Source organism: Mustelus asterias, chromosome 23 (assembly GCF_964213995.1).
Source record: "Mustelus asterias chromosome 23, sMusAst1.hap1.1, whole genome shotgun sequence".
In the NCBI taxonomy this organism is placed as follows: domain Eukaryota; kingdom Metazoa; phylum Chordata; class Chondrichthyes; order Carcharhiniformes; family Triakidae; genus Mustelus; species Mustelus asterias.
Window position 1 is genome coordinate 71,995,833 of NC_135823.1, and position 16,212 is coordinate 72,012,044.

Genomic DNA, 16,212 nt, shown 5'->3' on the forward strand with positions numbered 1-16,212 from the left:
GACAATTGTCTGGAAGTACTTGATTTGCACACACTGCTCAGGTCAATCCCACGTGTTACCAATATGCAATAGTTCTAATTCTCTGACCAACTTAACCCTTAAGAATTAACCATGATAGCTTTCAATTACTTTTGGAATGATCAATATCTTCCTTTCAGCCACTATGAGCCCCTCCGTACAAAGAGAACCTTGTGAAAACTGGTTGTACCGTATCCCTGTCAGCAGTAATAGCAGGGTGCAGATTCCTTCACCATTCCATTTCCAAGATGCTGTGTAGGACTGCTGCTATCATTGTGGTACCAGGTGACTTGTTAGAGAACAGTGGGTTTTATCCTGAGCTACCGATGGAACATTTTATACATCAGGGATTGCCACCAACATAGGAATCACTCTGCCCTCCCTAATGTTCTACATCGTCTGCATGAATACTGCCTGGTTGGCTTTCTCAAAATCCGGATCCCAGTTTCTCAGGATTATTGGGAGCTGGCAAATGCATCAGAAAGGCAGACCATATGCCAAGCTTCGACTCTGACGTAGACACAATAAAAATTACTGCTGAGGAGTTAGTTCAAACTCTGAGTTACTTGCTTTAATGGGGCTTTTGCAGTAATCGGAATCTTTGCTTGCAAAGCACTTTGACATTTCATCAATTTTTAACAGAAATAAAGCAATCCATATAAGACAATGCTCTTATCTCTCAAAACCAACTGCACATCTGGAGAAGCAATCGCACACACAACAGTAGATATCTTGACAGAACTATCAGGCAAAACGTATTCACCAGTTGCTCTAACCATTTTGTTGACTTTCTTACAGCCCGAGCACAGATGAAAAGGAAGGAGCTTAAAACTTTACTCAGTCAAGCTGCAGCTAAAGATACTGTACTCCCAGAAGTGTATTTCTGAAAGATACAAACTTGCCTGTAAATTTCCTACATCTTAGATTTACCACTTTATGAAAAGGTTTCTTTGCTAGTAATTTCAAGCTGCACAGAAATGTTTGATTTGATTTGTCACATGTGAAAAGTATGGTTTCTTGCATGCCATACAAAGCATACTGTACATAAGAGAAGGAAAGGAGAGTGTGCAGAATGTAATGTTAGAAATGTCATTCCAACAAAGGTGCTTAAAAGCACAAGAAACCATGCATAGCATTGGATTAGTGACATACCTGACAGGCAAAAAGACTTCCTCTGGACTATGGAAGCACTCACGCAAAGGGATTGTTGATTTGGATACAGTGACAAAATAAAATACTCCACACCAGTTACCAACACACCTAACACTAGCAGAGCCCTGTATAGAGGAAACGCGAGCAAATGGGATCCTGCCAAATACATTAGCAAGGGCCAGTACCTACGTTTTTCAGCATCAACCCAAAATTCAGAGCATGTTTCCCATCAGTTCTCCAGCTTCTTACTGGCCCTTTCTCGGTGCTCCCAGCAAAAGACCATGGTTATAACCAGTTAGACTTCATATGAAAGTGTAGGAAGATATTATGCTAGCATGAAACTCCAGAGAATTTTATTGCCACAAGTTGATTGGGGCAGGCTATCCAAATAAATCACCCAACCAAACACATCACCAAAAACAATAATACGGACAAGTAATTTGGTTACTAACCTGACCGGCATTCAGTTTAAGGAAAGTGAAGTACGCTTTGCAAGAAAGTTTATAAAGGTTGAATATCCGGTCTACAACCTTTCTCCATACTTCAATTAATCCTTCGACAACACTCTCATCCTGGTCAGCAAGCCATGGGCAGTTCGTCATCAGCTGCCGCCAAATAACTTCCACCATGTCATCTTCTTCATCATCATTTATCTGCAGGGCCAAGTCTTCATCCTGAATAACATTTAAAGAAACAAGGAAAGGAAAGTTTAGTTCATGTCAACAGAAAGAAAACAAATTAAATATCTTACAAAGTCTCTGGAAAATACAAATGGAATCAAAATACTTTTTTCTGTGAGTTTGTGTTTAGCTGTCAAATATAAAGTTTAGGTCATTATTCTTCAATGCAGCAATTTAATCAATCCTTCCCAAACGTTTACCTGAATTCCTGTTGGTCGACACATCGCTTGCCCCAGAATTCCGTAAATAGCTTCTTTGTCTTCTTCAGATATGTTTTCTGGAAGTAGATTTTGAACTTCTGTCTTTTCTCTGGCCAGAAGTGGAACACCTTCACCCTGACTGTATTAAAGTGGACCCAAAAATAGATATTCATTCTTCACAAGAACCACATCATCTTTTCTTTAGTATAAATAGACTAATATTCTGACAATCTCCAATCAATAACATATTAAATATTTTTGTGCATGCAGACTTCCTTCCACATAGGAGGCCATTCAGCCTACCATGCTTTTGCTGGCCCTGAGATATCCAATTAGTCATTCCCTCCTCCTTTCTCCATAGCCCTGCACATCTTTCCCTTTCAAGTATTTATCCAATTCTCTTTTAAAAATTATTGTATCCGCTTCTTCCACCCTCTCAGCACATCCCCCAAGTTACAACCCGTTTTAAAAAACTAAGTATTTTTTCCCCCATCAACTTAAACCTGTCTCGTCTGGTTACTGACTTGTTTGTCAATGGAAACTGTTCCTTTATAACTGATGATTTTGTGCCAGCTTTGTGACAGAGAGGCAGGAGTGTACCAACAGAGTTAAGGTTCCAGGTACAAGTCCACCTTCAGCGCTTGGACACCAAAATCAATGTTGACATTTTAGTACAGTACTGAGGGAATACTGCACTGTTAGAGGTGCTATTTCTCAGATGAGGTTTTAAACTGAAGCCCCAAGGTCCTGCTCGGATGGATGTAAACAATCCTATGACACTATTTTATAAATGAGCTGGGGAGTTATCCCCAGTGTCCTGCCCAATACTTATTCCTCAATCAGTGTCAGAAATAACAGATTATCTCATCATTGTTGCAGGATTTTGTTCAGCACATAATGGTCGCCATGTTTCCCACATTATCACAATGATTACATTTCAAAAATATTTCATCAGTTGGAAAGAACATCGAGACATCTGGCAATTGAGAAAAGCACTATATCAATGGAAGTTTTTCATTCTGTTATATTTCCCCTTAACCTTCTCTACTCAACCAGTTTCTTTAACTTCAGCCGAATGTCCCTGATACCATTCTAATAAACTTCAATCCATGACCCCCTTCCTAAACTGCGGTGCCCAGAATGGGACACCATAGATTTAGAATCAAGACATTTTATGCTGTAATTACACCAGCCTGCTACTTTGAAACCTCCAGCTCCTTGGCCTGTACTGTAACCAACTCTACCTTCCTGCTTCCCAATCTTCCAGCAAGCTTCCCAATTAAAGCATAAATTACATCAAGTGTTAGAGATGCAAGGATTAAAATATATTAATTTAAAACAGGGATTGAGTTATATCACAACACTCTGGCAAATTATTCCTGCTGCCTAACCAAACTGCACAAGAATACATTTGATAAGATCCCAAGTGCAGAGCTATGGTGACTGAATAGTTGAACAAAATGATCCACACACTTACCTAGCATTATCGACCACCTTCCTGCCCCATCTGTAAGCCCAACTGGCCAACGCTGCCCAAGACTTCGCTATTTCAGGTGCTTGAACCGCTGATAGATGGTACAGCTGCCCTAAAATGAAGTCAGGTTCTCCAACCCCAATATTCACTGAGAAAAGAACAATTTGAACGTAATCTTAATAGCTCGCTAAAAGTGTCCACATCATGTGCTCGTTGCTGAGAAATTGTCAGTACACTTACCTGTTGATTCAACCACCATTTTGGGGCAAGCCACTTCCTCCATTAAACTAGGAGGGGTCAGTTCAGCCAAAGTGTGGATGTTTTTTGCCAACGTTGGCAGGCCGGTAATAGATTTTTGCTGTTGAGCTCTGAAAACTTGCTTTAGCTGGATAGACATTTCTTTCCATTCTGCCTGAATCCATTTAGTCAAGGTGAGTATCGACTTGGCAACGGCAGATTCTGCTTTGGAGAATTTGCAATATGATATGGCGCAGGAACTCAGCATCTCCATGGCTTGTGTAGAATGACCTAATAACATGGATCAAATGTTTCTCAGCATAGCTCTATTAGATTAATAAAAGGTTACAAAGTACTCTTTCAAAACAGCTTACTAGATAGAAGTTCAAAAGAACAGAGTTAATTATTGAAGTGCTATAAATGTTATCATAAGGAAATATGGTATTGGTTGTGGCCGAACATTACTGCTGCTGTCTTTCCACCCCCATCAGACACAAAACAACAGGTATCCCCCTGCAGAAAGTACAAATGCCTGTGGCATCACTCTGATTCAGCAATGGTAGTAAAGACAGAAGCTTATTCTCATAACTGTTGTTAAACAGTTCAGCAGCCACTGAGAAGCAGCCCTTGCGCGGTTCTGTAAGAAAAGTACAAGTATACCTCATACCCTCATGGGGAAAAGGAAAAAGCAATTATCCTGAGCAGAATGGAAAGGGTCTGAAAGCAGATAACTCCGCAAGCAGGAGCAAAGATGAAGGGAAGACAGAAAATACAAAGTTTTACTAAAAACATTAAATAGAAATATCTCCTTTGGTTACCTGCCGTGTACAACAGCTTCGATTTCTCAATATCGAGTTCAGGTCCCCACTTTTCATTAACAGTGCCATGCAATGACATTTGTTTGAACAAATGGACTAAATCTTGCGTTGTGCTAGCATCGTTCAGTGAAGTCTTACTACACTGCTCGAGGAGTTTGGTGGCCAAAAGTACATTCCCCTGTTTCCGAGCAAATTTAACTGCTGTGAGCCCAAGTTCCATCAGATGTCCATTAACTGAAGTGCTGGAACCTGGATTTTAAAAAAATTCAATGGTTCAGTTGAGTAATTTTGAACATTTGAATGGCATGCTAACCGATCAAAAATAATGAAATTAATCTTTCAACTTCTTATTATTCCAAGAAACATATCAGGTGTATTATTGGAAACACTATGCACTGTATGGCAGAAACTTCTTTGACTGGCATCTTGTCCAATTAGCCTTAGAGTCAGAGGTTTACAGCATGGAAACAGGCCCTTCGGCCCAACTTGCCCATGCTGCCCCCCCCTTTTTTTAAAGCCACTTAGTCCCAATTTCCCACGTTTGTCCCATCTCCCTCTATACCCACAAAAAGACAAAATTCACCCACTTAGACTACTACTTCTGGTAGCTTGTTCCAGACACTCACCACCCTCTGAAAAACTTGTCCCTCTGGACCCTTTTGCATCTCACCTTAAACCTATGCCCTCTAGTTTTAGACTCCCCTACCTTTGGGAAAAAATATTGACTATCCAGCTAATCTATGCCCCTCATTATTTTGTAGACCTCTAAGATCACCCCTCAGCCTCGTACGCTCCAGAGAAAAAAGTCCCAGTCAGTCCCACTCAAACCATCAAGTCCCGGTAGCACCCTAGTAAATCTTTTCTGCACTCTTTCTAGTTTAATAATACCCGTTCTATAATAGGGTGACCAGAATTGCGCACAGTATTCCAAGTGTGGCCTTACCAATGTCTAGTACAACTTCAACAAGACTTCCCAAATCCTGTATTCAATGTTCTGACCAATGAAACCAAACATGCTGAATGCCTTCTTCACCACTCTGTCCACCTGTGACTCCACTTTCAAGGAGCTATGAACCTGCAGTCCTAGATCTCTGTTCTATAACTCTCCCCAGTGCCCTACCATTGAGCCAATGCAGGGCGTAGTTAATCTACCAAAATGCATCACCTCGCATTTATCTAACTTAAATTCCATCTGCCATTCATCAGCTCACTGGCCCAATTGATCAAGGTCCCATTGCAATCCGAGTTACCTTCTTCACTGTCTACCATGCCAACCTTGGTGTCATCTGCAAACTTACTAACCATGCCTCCTAAATTCTCATCCAAATCATTAATATAAATGACAAACAACAGTGTTGCCTGAGGCACACCGCTGGCCACAGGCCTCCAGTTTGAAAAACAACCCTCTACAACCACCCACTGTATTCTGTCATCAAGCCAATTTTGTACCCATTTGTCTACCTCACTCTTGATCCTGTGAGATTTAACCTTATGCAACAACCTACCACGTGGTACCTTGTCAAAGGCCTTGCTAAAGTTCATGTGGACATCATCAACTACACTGCCCTCATGACTACCCCTTCAAAAAATTCAATCAAATTTGTGAGATATGATTTTCCACTCTCAAAGCCATGCTGACTGTCCCTAATCAGTCCTTGCCTCTCTAAATGCCTGTAGATCCTCTCTCTCAGTAACCTAACAACTTACCCACTACAGATGTGAGGCTCACTGGCCTGTAGTTCCCAGGCTTTTCCCTGCAGCCCTTTTTAAACAAAGGCACAACATTTGCCACCCTCCAATCTTCAGGCACCTCACCTGTGGCTGTCGATGATTCAAATATCTCAGCTAGGGGACCTGCAATTTCCTCCCTAGCCTCCCACAACATCCTGGGATACACTTCATCAGGTCCCGCAGATTTATCTACTTTGACGTGCTTTAAGACTTCCAGCACCACCTCCTCTGTAATATGTACACTGCACTAACATCCATGCCTTTCTCTTACAGTAAATACGGAGGAGAAATATTCATTTAGGATCTCACCCATCTTGTGGATCCGCACATAGATGACTTTGTTGATCCTTAAGAGGCCCTACTCTCTCCCTAGTTACTCTTTTGCCCTTTATGTATTTGTAGAAGCTCTTTGGATTCTCCTTTGTCATATCTGCCAAAACAATCTCGTGTCCTCTTTTTGCCCTCCTGATTTCTCTTTTAACTCTACTCCTACACTCCCTATACTCTTCAAACGATCCGCTTGATCCCAGCTGCCTATGCATGTCATGTGCCTCTTCTTCTTCTTGACCAGGGCCTAAATATCCAGAGTCATCCAGGGTTCCCTACTTCTACCAGCCTTGCTCTTCACTCTGGAATGTGCTTACCCTGAATCCTGGTTAACACACTTTTGAAAGCCTCCCACTTACCAGACGTTCCTTTGCCTGCCAACGGACTCCCCCAATTAACTTTTGAAAGTTCCTGTCTGATACCATCAAAACTGTCCTTGCCCCAATTTAGAAATTTAACTTTTGGACCAGACCTATCATTCTCCATAGCTATCTTAGAACTAGTGGAATTATGGTCACTGGTCCCAAAGTGATCCCTCACTAACACTTCTGTCACCTGCCCTTCCTTATTTCCCAAGAGGTCAAGTTTTGCCCCCTCTCTAGTCGGGCCATCCACATACTGAATGAATACACAACAAATTTCTCTCCTCTAAGCCTCTAACACTGTGGCTGTCCCAGTCAATGTTGGGAAAGTTAAAATTCTCTACTATTACCATCCTATTTTTCTTGGAGCTATCTGTAATCTCCTTACACATTTGCTCCTCACTTTCCCACTGACTATTTGGGAGCCTATAGTACAACCCTATCAAAGTATAAAGTCTTGGGTAAAACATCACCTCAGTTATTTTATTTGGTTTGCACTTGGATTTAGTTTGTAAGAGCGAAAGGTAGGGACTCAATTATCTGACAAATATTTAGCCAGCAGGCAAGGAAGTGAGAGAGACAGACGAAGATCTCCTTCATTACAGCAGATAATGGTCACCCCACTGTGCAGTTCTGAGGTCATTATCAACTAATGAAGACATCTGGTGAGTAAGATGTTCTTATGATGCTACTTTTGTTCTGTTCACATTAATGAAATACATCTTCTTACCTTTCAATTTTTCAGCTAAACGAGCTTGGTATACCGTGTATCTTAAAGCCTGAAGCCATGGGCGGACATCATGCTGTTTACAGGATTGCAGAGCTTCACTATACAGTGGCAGCAGGCAATCCTAGACAAAATAAAATTAGCGACCATAAATGTCATCTTCCAAGTCTGTACCAAATGCACAGCCATTCCCAATTACGGATACATTCACATTTTGAACCAACACTATAATGTAGAGGGGGTTAGGATCCAACTCGAGACCAGAGCAAAGTGGAGTGAAACTCCAGAAGAAAGCAGCCAAGCAAGACACCATCACTTTTCCCACGATAAATCCCCACCTTAATGTGTGCTCCACAACTCATAGGATCTTGGATCAGAACTAGATAGCTATTAGCTAGATTGTCAATATCTTTTCCCAAAGGCAAGGGAGTCTAGAGGGCATAGGTTTAAGGCGAGAGGGGAGAGATGCAAAAGGGTCCAGAGGGGCAATTCTTTCACACAGAGGGTGGTGAGTGTCTGGAACAAGCTGTCAGAGGTAGTAGTAGAGGTGGGTACAATTTTGTCTTTTAAAAAGCATTTAGACAGTTACATGGATAAGATGGGTATAGAGGGATATGGGCCAAACGCGGACAATTGGGATTAGCTTAGTGTTAAAAAAAGAGGCAGCATGGACAAGTTGGGCCAAAAGGCCTGTTTCCATGCTGTAAACCTCTATGACTCTATAACTGAGAATCTGACTGAAATGGATGAAAGTCCAATAGATTTGGTGAGTGACAGATAAATTAATGACATTGCGTCTGGGAGTTATGCAATGAAATATTTGACAGAGCAGAGATCTCTCAGCTTCCCTTTTATTGGGCTTATTTAAATTCACTCATGGGATGTGGGCATTTATTGCCCATACCTGATTGCCCTTGAATGGAGTGACATACTAGGCCATTTCAAAGGACATTTAAGAGTCAACCACATTGCTGTGGGTCTGGAGTCACATAGGCCAGATCAGGAAGAACATTAGTGAACCAGATTTTTGGGGGGGGGGGGGGGGAAAGAATCCCATGGCGAAGGTTAGGGGGGGGGGGGAGGAGGGGAATCCCACGGCGAAGGTTCAACCGGAAGATCCCAGTGGTGAGAACGGCCAGAAATTTCCAGCCAAAGTCTTTCAACAAGTCCTAGTCACTGAAACTTTAAGAAGCTTACCTCTGTGGACAGCTTGTTGGTCACAGTATTCTCGAGTGCAGTCGAACAGTACAGCTGCAGAGTGCTGAGCATCGGCAGAGAACCTGCCATCGATAAGGTGGACAGTCTCAATGGGCCGACTGCAATCCGTGCCATCTGCTTCAGATACCGGACTGTGTTTCTAAACCACAAAAACTCACATCAACAATTCAGATATACTCAACTTTACTTTGGCAAAACAATTTCCAACAGTCCTTGGGTTTAACTGGTACAAAATAAAGTTATATCTCCAAGTTCTTAATTTATCCTGGCTGTCTGGGCCGAGGTGAATTAACCTGTTGCTGAAGCAGCTCCCAATGTCGGGGGGTGGGGAGTGGGGTGGGGGGGACACTGGAAGCGTACAGAAAGACAAATGAGAATTTTTAAAAAGCAGTTAAAGTAATTACACAAAGTTAAATGCACGCTGATAGTTTAAATCATGGAATACTTGAGGGAAATCTAACAAAATGGCATTATCTACCCTCGCTTCAGAATTCCCAAGGTGAAACATCAAAAACATTTCATTCAGCTACTAACAGCTGACTGAAAGATGGGGAAGATCAGACGTACGCTCAGACTGAAAGAATATGAGTGTAACAAAAGTTTCAGTTAAATGCAGCCAAGTAACTCCTCTCCAGAAATAAAAAAATCTAATAGCTGCAATTATTCTCGAGATGTTCAACTGCAGATATACAAAGAAAACCAACATGGGAGCATTTAATTTTAAAATTGGACAGCCAAAACTAATGAGCATTGGAATAAAAGAATCAAACACTCCCTTTTAACAGCCTTGCTGCTGACAGGGTTGACACAGACACTGTTTCCCCTGACGGGACAATCTAGAACACAGGGCACAACCGCAAGCAGGGGGCACAATTGGAGGTGATGAGAAATTTCTTCACTCAAAAGGTCAATAATTCTTTGGGATTCTCTAATCCAGAGGGATATGGATGCCCCACATTCAATATATTTAAGGCTGAGATTTCTAGATTGTTGTTTTCTCCAGGAATCAAGGGATATGGAGAGTGGATGGGAAGGTGGAGTTGAAGTCAAAGATCAGCCAAGATCATGTTGAACGACAGAGCAGAGCTCCTTCAGCAGCACCTCTCAAACCCTGGACCTCTACCACCTAGAAGGACGACAAGGGCAGCAGGTGCCAGGGAACACTACCACCTGCAAGTTCCCATTCTGACTTGGAACTATAGTGCCATCCCTTCAGTGCCGCTGGATTAAGATCCTGAATTACATTTCAAACAGCACTGAGTCGACCTGATAGAAGTCTACAAGATTATGAGAGGCATGGACAGAGTGGATAGTGAGATGCTTTTTCCCAGGGTGGAAGAGTCAATTACTAGGGGGCATAGGTTTAAGGTGCGAGGGGCAAGGTTTAAAGGAGATGTACGAGGCAAGTTTTTTTTTTAACACAGAGGATGGCGGGTGCCTGGAACTCGCTGCCGGTGGAGGTAATGGAAGCGGATACAGTAGTGACTTTTAAGGGACATCTGGATAAATACATGAATAGGATGGGAATAGAGGGATATGGTCCCCGGAAGGATTGGGGGTTTATTTCAGTCGGGCAGCATGGTCGGTGCAGGCTTGGAGGGCCAAAGGGCCTGTTCCTGTGCTGTAATTTTCTTTGTTCTTTTCCTACAACACTTTTTTAAAAATTCATTCCTGGGATTTGGGTGTTGCTGGCTGGCCAGCATTTATTGTAAGAGTTTTAACAACACCAGGTTAAAGTCCAACAGTTCTGGACTTTAACCTGGTTTTGTTAAAACTCTTACTGTGTTTACCCCAGTCCAACGCCGGCATCTCCACATCAGCATTTATTGCCCATCACTAGATGCCCTTGGACTGAGTAGCTTGCATGGCCATTTCAGGGGGCAGTTGAGAGTCAACCACATTATTGTGGCTCTGGATTCACAGGCAGGCCAGACCGGGTAGGGACAGCACATCTCCTTCCCTAAAGGACATTAATGAACCAGATGGGTTTTCCCAACAATGATCTCGTGGCCATGACCTGCAGCTATTCCAGGCGGTGGCTCACCATCAACTTTTCCAGGGATGGTCAATAAGTTCTGGCCTAGCCAGCAATGCCCACATCCCACACATTAATATATATATTTAAAAAGGTGCAATCGTCTTCTCCTGCTCCTCATGTCCTTTAAAAATGTCATGAAAATATTAACTGATTCACAATCCAACCTGATAGAATTAAAGGGCACAGAACAGCATCCGGCACACTCACTCAGTGCTGCTCTGCAGCTTCTTTTCCTGATCGGTTTGTTCAATAGTAGAAGAAAAGCAAATCGCACTCCTCATTAGTTGAACCTCAATGGCTTTTTGGAGCTCTCTTGGGTCAGGGCTCATCATACTTGGAAGCAGCTTCTTCATGTCTACAAACAAAAAATTTGAAATATTTATTAAATATTTAACTCAAGAAATGTCTGGTTTGGAACGGCAGATAATCTAAATGCATCCATGAACCAACTCTTAACTTGGGGAATTATGAAAAAAAATAGAATTTCTGAAAGCAACTTCTAGTAGTCCTAGTGCGACAAAGTATAATTATCGAGTATCCAGTTGAGTCCACTGCACAGTTAAAGGAGGAAGTGATGCTTCAGTTGGAGGGAACCTGCTCAGACCTGTTGTGGAATACTATATTCAGTTTTGGACAGCAGGCCATGGAAGGGTTAAGGCACAGACTCCCCAAAATGATACCAAGGCTAAAAGGGTTAAATTACGAGGATATGTTACTTGGGTTCGTATTCCCTGAGTTCAGAAGTCGGAGTGGGGATCTAATACTTTAAAGTTTATTTATTAGTGTCACAAGTAGGCTTACATTTACACTGCAATGAAGTTACTGTTAAAATCCCCTAGTTGCCACACTCTGGCGCCTGTTCGGGTACACTGAGGGAGAATTTAGCCTGGCCAATGCACCTAACCAGCACGTCTTTCAGACTGTGGGAGGAAGCTGGAGCACCCGGAGGAAACCCGCGCAGACACGAGGAGAACGTGCAAACTCTGCACAGACAGTGACCCAGGCCGGGAATTGAACCTGGGTCCCTGGTGCTGTGAGGCATCAGTGCTAACCACTGTGCCACACCATACAGATGTTTAAAAACAAAGCAAACTGACAGGCTTTGGGTGTTGAGTATTTAGAATTTTCAAAATTAAATAGATATTTTTGTTAGGAGATTGCAAAGGATATGGGAAAATGGAAGTGACATGTTAATCATGCTCTAACTGATTGAGCAAACCAGCTTAAGGAGCTGAATTAGTTATTCTTGTTTGTATAAGTACCTCTGGTATTTAATCAGTAAAAAATCTATGGGGAAAAGGCAGCTTGTATCAAGGCTCACAGGGTTTACACTCTTACGTACCTAATTTCTCTTTAGCAGCTCCATTGATGAAGTTAATGTCCTCCCCAGGTAATAGTTCCAGTTGTTCCTGACACGCAGGGAAATCACCACACTCAAAACTCCCAAGGGCTCTGTGACAAAATTACCATCAAATGTTAACTAAGCTTGCAACTTACAGGACTTGCAGATCAACCTTCTGTTAAATCTACTAACAATCAATTGAAGAGAAAAATCCTAAACCATACACTTAAAAAGTTTCTGTAAATCCTGACATTGTAACACGATAATTACACGAGCAGATTTTGGCTGAAGTGGTTAGTGTTTAAGGGGAGAGGGGGAGAAAAGCAGAAAATGATAAGACTAGTTAGCTTGAAAATCAGTTTTCAGGGAAGTGTGACTGAATACCTTGAAAATTTTCAGCTGATCAAAGCGTGCCAGTGTATATTTGTAAAGGGCAGGCCACATCGAACAAACACAACTGATTCTTTTTGAAGAGGTAACAATAGTGGCCAGGTAACACCCACACATTAGTTATATAGACTTTCAGAAGGCATTTAATAAAATCAATCCAAAGAAATCCTTAGGAACTTGGAAGATTTGATTTTAATTTGATTTATTATGGTCTCATGCATTGGTATACAGTGAAAAGTATTGTTTCTTGCACGCTATACAAAGCATATCATTCATAGAGAAGGAAAGGAGAGGGTGCAGAGTTATGTTCAGTCATAGCTAGGGTGTAGAGAAAGATCAACTTAATGTGAGGTAGATCCATTCAAATGTCTGAAGGCAGCAGGGAAGAAGCTGTTCTTGACTTGGTTGGTACGTGACCTCAGACTTTTGTATCTTTTTCCCGATGGAAGAAGGTAGAAGAGAGAATGTCCGGGGTGCGTGGGATCCTTGATTATGCCAGCTGCTTTTCCTATGCAGCGGAAACTGTAGACAGAGTCAATGGGTGGGAGGCTGGTTTGAGTGATGGCCTGGGCTTCATTCACGACCCTTTGTAGTTTCTTGCGGTCTTGGGCAGAGCAGGAGCCATACCAAGCTGTGATACAACCAGAAAGAATGCTTTCTATGGTGCACCTGTAAAAGTTGGTTAAAGTCGTAGTGGACTCAAATTTCCTTGGTCTTCTGTGAAAGTAGAGGATGGAATTGGCAACAAATCATTGATCCTGATCGGAAGTTGAACGAGCGGCAGGAACAAAGAATAGAATAACAGGTAGGTACACACACTGACAGATTCAAACTGGTGATATCCCCCAAGAATCTGTGTTGGGCCTCAACTTTACACCACAATTATCAATGATTTCAGGATTTTCAGAAGTATTTTGCTTTTGTATTAGTATGGAAGTTATGTTACATTTATGTAAAGGACACACTTGCAACTACGGAGAGAAGCTCTGGCCATCACACCGTAGGAAGGATATCCTGGCCTTAGAGGAAGTGCAGCATCAATTCACAAGAATTATACCAGGACTCCAAGGGTTAAATTAAGAGGAAAGATTGCTCAAGGCAGGGCTGCATTCTCTGGAATTTGGACAGTAAAGGGGTGATTTGACTGAAGTTTAAGATATTGAGAACAGGTAGAGTAGATTGGGAGAAACTGTTTTCATCACTTGGGGAATCTACAACTATGGTCAAAAACAAACATAGCCAGATCCTTCAGGAGTGAAACCAGGAAACACTGACACAAATAGTAAAGTTTTCTACTCTTCTACAAACAGCAAATAATCATAGACACATTTATTTCAAATTGGAGAGAGACAGGAATGTGTTACCAAAGGTAGAAAAGGAACTTTAAAAAAGTATTACATAAATGGAGAACGATGGTGTTCTCATGCACGAGTCACAAAACATTGGTAAGCAGGTACAGTGGGTGACCAAGGCAGCTAATGGACGCAGAAAGGATGTTTGTTCCTGTGGGGAGAGCACCATTTAAACGTTAGGGGGTTGCCCTTATAGGAGAGAGGTGAGATTTTTTTCTGAGGGCTGTGCAACTTTACCTGAGGTGGTGGTGCGGGTGGGGGATGCAGGTGGAATGTGGAACTCAACGCAGTCAGATTAGACACAGTCCTATTACATGGCGGAGCAAGCCTGAGGGGCCAAATGGCCTACTTCTGCTCCTATTTTGCATGTTCATATGAATTAGGACAAAGGTGGATTATATGCAGTTAGGTCAGAGATCAGCCATCATTTCACTCAATGGTGGAACAGGGGATTAATAGTTTAAACTAGTTCCGCAAAGCATCTCCCTTGACAGCTCTTCCCAAAGGTGGTGTTTGATGGGGTGTAGTTTAACAGGCAGCAGCTGACGCTCTGCTATCTCACCCAGTAAGATACTCTTCAGATTTCTCATAACTTCTATTTTCAAGTGAGGCCTCAATACAAGCAAATCAGATCTCATCTTCAGACAATTTAAAGTTTGAGTGTCACAAGTAAGGCTTACATTAACACTGCATTGAAATTACCGTGAAAATCCCTGAGTTGCCACACTTTGGCGCCTGTTCGGGTACACCGAGGGAGAATTTAACATGGCCAATGCACCTAACTAGCACATCTTTTGGAGTGTGGGAGGAAACCAGAGAACCCGGAGGAAACCCACGCAGACACGAGGAGAACATGCAGACTCCGCACAGATAGTGATCCAAGCCAGGAATTGAACCCGGGACCCTGGCACTGTGAGGCAGCAGTGCTAACCACTGTGCCACCCAGGATTATTGAATACAAGAAAAACAGACCCCTATATGTGCTTCAATAGTGAAGCAGTCCCTCTCTCTAGTGTACACACATTAATTATCACACTATAATTATGAATTTTTTTCCCATGGTAAGGAGATAAGAAAAAATAACTTGGAGCCACTGAAAAGCAGGAATGTGGAAATAAATATTTTCTGATCCAGAAATTCCTTCAATTAGTCATTTGGCAATACAGAACTTGAGCATTGCAGAAAAAAAACTTGAAACTTTTCATCTTGCACTCATCAGGCTATTCACAAGGATACCAACATCAGGGGAAACACTATACTGTATGAGAAGACAGTGCTAATTAGTTGGCAGGTGGACTGTGATTGGTTTTGCCATGGAGAATGTACCAGTTGATGGTGACTGAAAGATAACTGCCAAGCATTGCTTGAATCTTAACCCAAACAGCTGAATTGATTAAGGTATTGCCCTGTGGAATGGACCAGTGAAGGGCTACCACTAATTTTGTTTAGCTGAAACAGGTGCAGTGCGTGTACATGTTCTGTCTGCAACAAACAGGGCCTGTGTATTAATATATAGGCCTTCCAGTACACACAAATATGCCACCCTGAGCCCAAATGGCAATCTGAAATTGGTTGCCAGCATAATCTTTAGCAAGCTGAGGATAATTTAGCAAATGTTGCCCAACTGTGAAATCACATATAATGTTGGCGTGGTGAGAGTGACAGCCCTTGACATCAAGGCAGCATTTAACTCAGTGTGGCATCAAGGAGCCCTAGCAAACCAGGAGTCAATGCAAATCCCCACTGGAGTAATATCTAGTACGAAAGGAGATGGTTGTTGGAGGTCAATCATCTCAGTGCCTTAGGATAGTGTTCCAGGCCCAACCATCTTCAACTGCTTCATTAATGACTTTCTTTCCATCATAAGTTCATAAGTGGGATGTTCGCTGAAGATTGCACAATGTTGAGCACCATTCACGGTTGCTCAGATACTGAAGCAGTCCATGTCCAAATGCAGAAAGACCTGGACAATATCCAGGCTTAGACCGACAAGTGGCAAGTAACATTTGTGCCACACAAGTGCCAGGCAATGAACATCTCCAACATATCAAAAGTAGTTCTCAACATTTTCTTTAAGAGTAGTAATGCTTTGGGTAGTCGCATGAGTGTTTCAGTAAGATGCCAAAAAGCTATTCGCAAGACGTGA

The 16,212-nt window shown here is 42.2% G+C and overlaps 1 protein-coding gene across 3 annotated transcripts in view; it reads right to left on the minus strand.

Annotated features, from left to right (window-relative positions):
* The window catches only part of smg1 (SMG1 nonsense mediated mRNA decay associated PI3K related kinase), a 181,659-nt gene that overhangs the window by 75,320 nt on the left and 90,127 nt on the right, over nucleotides 1-16,212 (minus strand). For all 3 annotated transcript variants that reach the window (XM_078240916.1, XM_078240917.1, XM_078240919.1), the window contains 9 exons: nucleotides 12,325-12,434; nucleotides 11,190-11,337; nucleotides 8,924-9,083; nucleotides 7,730-7,850; nucleotides 4,580-4,828; nucleotides 3,765-4,052; nucleotides 3,528-3,672; nucleotides 2,051-2,189; nucleotides 1,623-1,844 (listed from right to left, as the gene is read on the minus strand). In XM_078240916.1, coding sequence (XP_078097042.1) covers nucleotides 1,623-1,844; nucleotides 2,051-2,189; nucleotides 3,528-3,672; nucleotides 3,765-4,052; nucleotides 4,580-4,828; nucleotides 7,730-7,850; nucleotides 8,924-9,083; nucleotides 11,190-11,337; nucleotides 12,325-12,434 — 1,582 coding nt within the window. The remainder of the gene's footprint in view (nucleotides 1-1,622; nucleotides 1,845-2,050; nucleotides 2,190-3,527; nucleotides 3,673-3,764; nucleotides 4,053-4,579; nucleotides 4,829-7,729; nucleotides 7,851-8,923; nucleotides 9,084-11,189; nucleotides 11,338-12,324; nucleotides 12,435-16,212) is intronic.